Source organism: Opisthorchis viverrini, assembly GCF_000715545.1.
Source record: "Opisthorchis viverrini unplaced genomic scaffold opera_v5_292, whole genome shotgun sequence".
Lineage (NCBI taxonomy): Eukaryota > Metazoa > Platyhelminthes > Trematoda > Opisthorchiida > Opisthorchiidae > Opisthorchis > Opisthorchis viverrini.
The window spans coordinates 379,933-389,303 of NW_008751945.1; the positions used below are offsets into that span (position 1 = coordinate 379,933).

General features: G+C 45.0%; 1 protein-coding gene across 1 annotated transcript in view; it reads right to left on the reverse strand.

Annotated features, from left to right (window-relative positions):
• The window catches only part of T265_09579 (hypothetical protein), a gene marked incomplete at both ends in the record, with an annotated part of 115,598 nt that extends 109,954 nt beyond the window's left edge, over positions 1-5,644 (reverse strand). Inside the window, 2 exons of the mRNA XM_009175688.1 lie at positions 5,439-5,527; positions 5,563-5,644. Coding sequence (XP_009173952.1) covers positions 5,439-5,527; positions 5,563-5,644 — 171 coding nt within the window. The remainder of the gene's footprint in view (positions 1-5,438; positions 5,528-5,562) is intronic.
• Positions 5,645-9,371: the final 3,727 nt, after the last annotated feature.

Consider the following 9,371-nt stretch of genomic DNA (forward strand, 5'->3'; position numbering starts at 1 on the left):
ACAGAGATCTACGCAACAAATGAGAATAAAGCAGTCAAGCGAAAGAATGGAGGGTCGCACTGGATAATAGCTGCTACTAGCAGCACACCTAGAAGCGCTAAACAAAGATGAAAGAATCTCCTCGCAAAGCACGCTATGGTTCACCGAGGGTCGAGAGGCCAGGTTATGTAATGTGGGTGACAGCTTAGATGCAAGGGTGTCACTGAGTTATGTCTAGCAACGTTTGATATGTTCCATCACGAGATGCCATACAGGGGGGTCCCACTGACCAGCAAGGGCAGGTGTGCTGGAAGTAACTTTGTTTGCTGCCATCACCATCACCACAACAACAAAAACATGGGAGATCACTGGCGCTTCAGGTCACTTAACCATGCTAACCATGCCTACCACAAATACCCGACAAGAAAAGACTGGTCCTTATTACTGACGCTCCCCCCTTCTTCATCTTTCACATACATTTTCTTACCCCTCACACCACCCTAGTGATAACTCTCTCCTTGTGAGTCCGTCAGTCAAAACTGGTGATTCCGTTCATCCCAAACCAGTTTTTCAACAAACATCTGTGTGTCATTTGGCGCTGGCATGATCAGGCATCTCGAAATCAATCTTCAAGCCTCGATGACCACTCCACGTGGATGTTCTGAATGTTCGCACTCTGAAACAAGCAGGATAACAAGCTGGTCACCCCTCAAACTGGATTCGCTTGACAATGATGCTGCGTCTAAGAAACTAGAATTCAAGGTGCAAACATATGGACGGAGCCAGCCGTCCCATCACTCTCCACTCGTTGCACAATGCCATGTTGACTGTAACACGGAGCTACCATGCACCAGAGAACAGTGACACTGCTTGAGCATCGTGGGGATATTCCTGCCGGTTCCAAACCAAATTCAATACGACGAATCTTAAGTCATCAAGTGAAACACAACGTGCAACCTGACAGCGAGGCCCGACGGACACAGAAGGCTAAGGACACAAAAGAGGCGAAGGCCAAGAATGACCGAAAATTATTCCGACTGATCCGTGCGTGGGGCCCCCTGGAAAACGCCAGTGGGCCACCACTGGTGCGACCACACCGATAAAAAAGACGCCTTGCCTCTAGAGTGAGCACTTTGAAGATTTCTCGCGACAATCTGCCGTGGCTCCGTCAGCTTAACGAACCGCACTATAGCCCTGAACGTTGAATCTGGAATATCCTACGGACACGGAGGATTATGGCTGCATGTCTTCTCAAGCGCCATGGACCTCCTGGTCTGGACAACCTCTCCCTTGCGTTGCTCGAGGATGGAAAAGTCTCCAGTCGGCGCCGTCCGACCTATTTCTTACATCTGGGAAGAGGAGAGCACCTAGGAAAACTTGGGAGAATCAGTGCTAGTGTTCATTTGCAGAAAAACGGTCTATAGAAAGTGAATCAATGATTTTGCTGATTAGTGTTTTCATATTTCGTTGCCAGGACATACAATGTCCACCCTCAGTCGCTTCCACTCAGCACAGAGTTGGGCGAAAAGAGCTCTGTGAAGCAGACGGTCTTCTGACATGCGGAATACATGTCCTAACCAGCGTAGCTTATGAAGCGTGAGTAATTCATCTACCACGCGAGAGTTTCTTCTTCCTAAGACCACGAGACGTACTTCAGCATTACTGTGCCCACCAGACCTCACTAATGCCCCGAAGACACCGATGGTGAAGCACTGAAATCTTCCGTATTTCCTCTGCGTGTGGAGGCCACGTTTCCGATCCATGAAGCAGTATGGGTCGCAACCACCGTAAAGTAAACTCTTCTTTTGACAGACAAACTGACGTCACTTCAGCCCCATATAAGTGGGAGGTTGGAAAAAGCTGCCCTGGCCTTCCTGACTCCAGAAATAAATCTGTCTCTAGCCAGTCCACCGGATCATATACAACTGCCCAGGCAAACAAATTTATCTAGTACATCGATTGGCTCGTCTGCAAGCGTAAGGTTTGGGTTTGATCCAACCCAGTCTTGTAGCAGTAGTTTACGATTTGAAGGCGTGAAGCGCATGCCATGTAGGTTATTTAAAATCGCCTGACCCAAGGAGAGCAATATCATCCACATATCAATGACTATGAGGTATAGTTCGAGGAGCGTTTCGACCCTGCGGTTTCGGAGACAGGCACGGAAATTTCAAGCAGCATATCAATAACAAAGATGAAGGGGAAAGGCGACAGAGGGCAGCCTCGCCTTGTACAAGTGGATGTGATGAGCTCAGGCGGAAGCATGCAGTATACTCGTACGCGCCCACACGAGTTCGCATGAAGAGAGCCTTCATAAGGAATGTAAATCTGGAAGGGATAACTTTGATCACCAGACACCACCAAATTTTCTCAAGAGCCACAGAGTCAAAAGCGGACCTCGGATAGAGAAAAACAATCAATGTGGGACGTCTGAAGGAGTGGAGTGTTCAAAAATTTGTCTCAAGGTAAAAATATAGTCGACGCATCCTCGTCAAGGCGAGTTTCGACCCTGCGGTTTCGGAGACAGGCACGGAAATTTCAAGCAGCATACCAATAACAAAGATGAAGGGGAAAGGCGACAGAGGGCAGCCTCGCCTTGTACAAGTGGATGTGATGAGCTCAGGCGGAAGCATGCAGTATACTCGTACGCGCCCACACGAGTTCGCATAAAGAGCCTTCATAAGGAATGTAAATCTGGAAGGGATAACTTTGATCACCAGACACCACCAAAGGGCCACAGAGTCAAAAGCGGACCTCGGATAGAGAAAAACAATCAATGTGGGACGTCTGAAGGAGTGGAGTGTTCAAAAATTTGTCTCAAGGTAAAAATATAGTCGACGCATCCTCGGTCAAGGCGAGACCGAGCTTGTTTCTCAAGAGTCTACCTCTCGATAGATCAGTCAACCTACGCAAAACAATATCAGATAGCACCTGAGATGCGACAAATACCAGACTGATGCCACGATGGTTTTTGCATGACGTTGAGTCATTTAGAAGACTGGGATGATGGTCAATGATCCCATGACACCGATATTATGTGTTCGCTCCAAATCTGAAGTATGGTCGTCAGACTTCACCGGCCTTCTGTTCTCGCTGCCTTCGTTAAAGGGTGCCGAGTGCATGCCATCCAGGCAAAATGCCTTACCGCCTTGAAGGAGTGATATCTCACGCTTGGTTTCGGTTGCTGATGGCGGATTGGTGTCGATGTTCTATTCAGTCCCACTTGGTTCCCCCTAAGGTTGTGATTGAAACCAGCTGAACTGTTCTTTGACGTGATCAACCCATTGTTGAGGCATTTACCTTTTTTAATCGATTGATCGGATAATCTGAAATAGGGCATGGTTACTGCCCGCAGCGAAAGCCTCCTCCATCCCTTAGACCTTTGCAATCCAAAAGCGTTTCCTCTCGTTTTCGAAGTTTCTTATTATCTGGTGCTTGAGGGATCTGTGTGCGCCATCACAATCGCTAGTTGCTGGTATGGTCTTTCTGGTGGCAATACGATCTGCTGATCTAGACAATATCCCGTGTGCATTTAGTCAAGTCAGATGGCGTGACCAGCTTCCATTCATCCTCAAAGCTATTAACGTCAACTGCACGACTGTGGTTTGCCAGGAGCTTTCTAGCCAGATCAGACCGATACTCTTGAGCTACTGAAAATTGTCGAAGTTGGTGAACTGTTCTGTGTACGCAATGCTGACGGAAAGCGAAGTGATAACCAGGTTCCAAAAATGGCATGACCGGAGTTAAGTTGTGTAACCTAGAAGGAGTGACAATCCATAACTGAGATTCTTAATCGGTAACTGAGCCATATGGTCCAATTGAATAATTTTTCAGCGTCCGCCAATAGACGGAAGGCATATTCGAGCAGGCTGATGACTGTGACAAGATGGTTCCTCTTCCAATATCACGTGCGTCAGCCATCGTAACGAATTTCCTACTCGGTCGGAGTGCGCTTTCTTTCACTTAGTCATTTTTCTAGTCCGACATTCCAAACAGACTTCCCACCCTGCCGTAAGGCTTGGAAAAATGGTCAGTCAATGTGTGCAAACTCTGGTATAAAACTCGTACCACGACCTATGTGGGTTTTCATTTTTACGGCCGTATTGTATAACTCGCCAGCAGCTGCGATCGACTGTGTTCGGACCTTCCTCAATGGAGAGTAACACCCTGCTCTCATGTATAAGTGCTTATCTGGTGCAGAAGACACCTTGCTTTGACATTCCTATTGCAATAAATGGCACTGTCATATGACTACCGGTAGTAGGGGGCCGCTGTTCATTGTCATATTGCTTCCCTCTAGCCTTCCAGGCATGGTTTCAAATTTGAGAAGCACCTGCCACCAATAATAGCCGCGAAACCACTGAAGGACTGGAGCTCCATTAATACGTCAAGGCCCGTGGTGGGTGAGAATTCCACGTCTACGTGAAAGACTAGTTCTTGAATATTTCGGTACCCAAATGATAAGCACAAACCAGCATGCCTTCACGAAGACAATCTCTTACATCAACACTCCTGGGCTTCATTGGCGATAACATGAGGACAAGGGATAGATATACTATTTGCATTTTATAGGACCTTCGACACAACAATGCCATGCCCACTACTTTGTAATTTAAGCGCTTACAGAAGCGAGCGCCGGTCAGATTTTTAGCCTGTTCTTAACGGTATGCGAAGGACTAAGAGGTGACCTACTGGTAGGCTAAGCCTACCCAGCAAGAATGCCATACCGGAAAAGAATTTAGACCCGAAGTTACGAAGTCAATCGTACATCTGCCAAATAGATAAAAAATAAATGCTGCAACAGACTAGCTAATCTTTGGAACAAGCTTTATGGTGCCCCCAGTTATTACAACTATCGACTTCAAACAAAGTTCGGATGCCTGATACAATGTAGGAGAGCTGAGTTCTAGATCCATAAAAAAAACAGGGGGTAGCCTTCGTAGTTCTTTCCAGGTTTGTTTCCTCACTACCGCCGCTCCTCGCCTCGGTTTAACTATAAAACTATCGACTACATCCATTCAGACTAGCCTCCTACTTTGCCACTGACTTCTGGATCAGTAGCAGACCATCTTTTTTATCTATTCGGTGCTGAATTGTTGCGTAATCCATATTCATACACGGCTATACATTCGTGCGGGTCCATACATATCGCCACCAATATGTCGCAACGAATTAATATGTCATGTGCCGTGTGTCGAGGGAACTGGACAATATTTTGTCATCACCATAAGGTCTCGGGTCATGACCTGTCATGACCCAGGATTTGAAGCATAAGAAGTCTTCTCGTGGACATTCCCGATATGACCACGGAGGAAATGCACTACAAAGTATTCAGCCGATTAGATGCTCTCGTCGGTGAAATGCACCTCGAACCACTGCCTAATTTTACCCACACTAACGCTATTAAGCGTACTGGTATCCCGCTCACAGGCTATCTAAAACAAAGTCGAAGATCAACGTACCAAGGAGGATCCAGATCCTTTGCGGAGGCATTCCAATCCGAAGTGTACGAGAGATTTGACCGGAGTTGAGAGTTCCAACTGCGAAAAGTCTGAAGGACAGTTAAGTAGAGTGCAGTTCACATACCCTGTAAGTACTTGATGAAAACGGAAGTCGACGACAATAAGAAGAACTCCTGCAAATTGCCCGGTAACCCGAACCCATCCATGTCAACAAAACTAGAACAATTATCATAGGAGAGTAAAAACTACCCATAGGTCTGTAGTCCATGTAGGAAATTGAGGAGAAGCTCGATGTCTTTACGCGATAATTTTCCATCATTCACCGAACAGTCGTAAAGCACATAACAAGACTGCTTGAATGATTCTATCCGTTCCGCAACATTCCCAACCCTGGTCATCTCATTCGCGACCTTGATGGCCCGCACAAATTTGAGAGAGGCGCCTTGGAATCAGGCCATGAGTCCCATGGCCGCCCCGCTTCCCAAGGGATTTGTGAACTGCATCCGGCATTCTGGGGATCTACTTTGGACTCGAGAAGATACATAGTCAGCAGTAGCTGTAAATGTTTGGTTCTGGTTCGGCTTCCGGCCCTCCCGTTTGGGGCTCTTGAATGGGTCTTACTGGGTCTCTTGATTCACGGATTCATGGATTGATACACAGGATCGAGGCTTTTGCCTAAGTTTCCCGGGTCGGTTTTGTTCTTGTCGGTCAGTGGCTGTCGTTCACCTGAAAGGCACACAGGGGGGTTGTGCAAAGCGGATATACCAGCATTCTGATTCTGTATTGTTAGTACTTGGAGTAAATGCCCAAGTGAGGGCCACAGGCCCGACAAAAAACACCCACCCGTTAACGTTCTTTTTGAATTCATACAAACAAGTACAGTATGCAGCGTATCTCGCGAGGCCTCGCTTCACTTACAACGGCCATCAGTGTCATTTTACAAGAAAATGCTCAAAGATGGTTTGGTCCTACAAGGCGTCTGTCTATCAAAGAATCAGTTTGGAAATTGTCAAGCTGAAGAATATACCACTTTCACTACTGCAGTTTTTTAATTACATGATGAAATATTCGCGATTGATCAGCGGTATTTATGACAAATTTGACAGTCGTCCATACAGCTGTTTTCTCTGAAGAAGACCAAGCCACCTTGAACGTAGATTTTCAGTCTTTTCCTGAAGTATCAATAATTTTGGGGAGGGAAGTTTTAAGAGCTTTGCCTACTTGTATTGTAGCGGTCTGAGTTTCAACCCTTATCTGAATATCGTTTCGACCATGTAAAATGTCCACTACTGGATATTGTCACAATGTCCGATGGCCCTTATCTGAATATCGTTTCGACCATGTAAAATGTCCACTACTGGATATTGTCACAATGCGCTGTCCGATGGCAAGTACACGGTACTGTCTAGGTGACCAAAAATGCATGCGGCTGACCACGCTTCCTTGAGGATTCCATTACGTACAAATAGCGTAGGACTATATCTAACTCAGTAACCATTCTCACGTTTTTAACTGCGGCGTTGTAATTTACGCAGTAGACATTTAGGTTGACAGTTAACCACCAACAATTTTGAACGCCATCTCTTATAATGAGTATATGCTTCGCTTTGGACGGCTACATACAACGATGGCCGGAGGCGTTCTGCGAAGCCCGTGTCTAAAAACCTTAACATATTTTACCCAGCCTGATAAACCCACTTTGTTGGATTCGTTCGTCACTACACTACGGGTACATTGAGCGACATATGGGAAACGGTTTTGTTCGTATATTCCTGTTTGTTTCTATTTTCTATGGACCACCTCCTAACATAAGACATATGGGAAACGGTTTTGTTCGTATATTCCTGTTTGTTTCTATTTTCTATGGGCCACCTCCTAACATAAAATTGCTTGACTTTATGAAATGCTCGCTTTTACTCTACCAATGCACGCACATTGTCTTCCACGTGAAAATAAACCGCAAAAACTTCAGGCCCAAAACCACTGTGAAAAGCAGTCGCCCCTTAAAAGACAGCCGGAACCATTAAGAGCGACACGTATCTGATAGGTCATCGTTTAATGTACAAAGCGAAGTTCGTTACCCCGATGCGCTCACCAGCTTAGAGTTAAACCACCGTCGTTCTGCAATATGGCGATTACTTCTCGCATGCAACCTACCTTATTGGTCTTAAAAAATATGATCGAAATCATAACGATCCAACTGTTGCTTGCAACGATCATTTTGTTCATTTTGAGCTATGAGCTGCACTACAAAATTACCAGAAATGAATCTCCTATTTTATTGATGCTGATTTATATTACAACAAATCGGTACAGCTGATCATTTTGTTTATTTTGAGCTATGAGCTACACTACAGAATTATCAGAAATAAACCTCTTATTCTGTTGATGCTGATTTATATTCCAACAACTCGGTACGGTCATTTAGTCGTTCATTAGTAAGTAACCGGCAGCGTAATTATCGACCTCGCTGTATTATCTGATTACTATCTGGGTGTTTTACCTGCGTAAATAAAAATTTCATTGAGTTTGGTGTGAGAAGAACCAGTGATGTGTCAGTGGCGGGAACCTGCTCAGTACTGATAGAGTTACCAGAGAATATCAGGTGGCTTGTTCACCCATCTAGTATGCTTGTGTGGGAAATGCCGTTCACAGCCATAAAATTTTGACTGAACCAACAAGAAGTACGGACGAATTTTGCAATTTTCAAAGTCAAGTCAGCATACATTGCCTGCAGAATGCCCTTAAATGAAAGAATAAATCCTTTCAGCGGTGGCGTATAACCGTGATTGAATACACGGTTGCTAATTAATGGCATGCTGTAGAAGATTCGTTAGGCTACTTTATCATTATAGGCTACATTCTTACTTTATACAAATATATATAAAAATATACAGTCAATTTTCTCTCATTATCGGCTAAAAATAGTGCTGTCTATGCTTTTTATTTATTTCGGAAGAAGACAGATTACGAAAGGATTAATTGTGGATAGCCTAAATATTCCCATGTTTTCAGCGAGAACACGGAAGCAGACGTTGTCATTTCCAGGATCACACCCTTGGTAAGTACAAGTTTAACTGTTAAGACAAACAACGAAATAAGCAGCCATGGTTAAGCGGTGGGTGAGAAATTGTAAAAATTGAGCGATTGTTTGCCATCCCACCTCATGGCCTGCCAAATTGGATACGGTGACAGTTTAGCGAATGAGTTGACCGATGCGTATCAAATGACCCAGGCCTATCCAGAGGTAGCACGGATTGTTTTCGACAGCCTAGCACCAGGTTTTGCAATCTTAATGTGACTTCTCTGACTGAGGTCAAGAAGCGTTTTTTACCGATACTGGCAGCTCCCGTCTGGACCGATTAGTCCAGTGGGTGTCCGGCAGGAAAATGGTTATACATGCTCTTAGCAATTTGCTTTTTCCCCCAACACAAACCTTCCGCCGAATAACCCCAAGAAAGTCGACAGACAACCGTGTTTGCCCGACTGGTACAAAGCACTCCGCATAAAGCACGTTGCAAACGTGCTCAAAGCAAAAGGTTATCTAGGAGAATTTTCAGCCAAGAATACAACCGAATCTTTTATCTAAACGTCTTTCATGATAGCTTCGGTAAAGCCTATCTATATAAGTTTACCTTTTAAAGGCAATCATTTTGCAGATACAGGTAATTCCTGTCCGTCTCGTCCGTTACAACATACGACTTCGAATGAAAATCTAGTTTTGGCCTGAAGAAAAGAATGCCAGATCTTACTCGGGATATCTTTCAATGACAAGTGCTTAACGAACTACAGTCCCTGAACGGAATGTTGCCCTTTCTGCTGTTGTAAAAGAGACACAAGTCCCCCAGGGCGCCGTATTTTTGTTTGTTCTACTTAAATTGGAAAAATTTCCTCCAGGAACGAGACTCAATTCTCATTATCGGCCATGGTTGG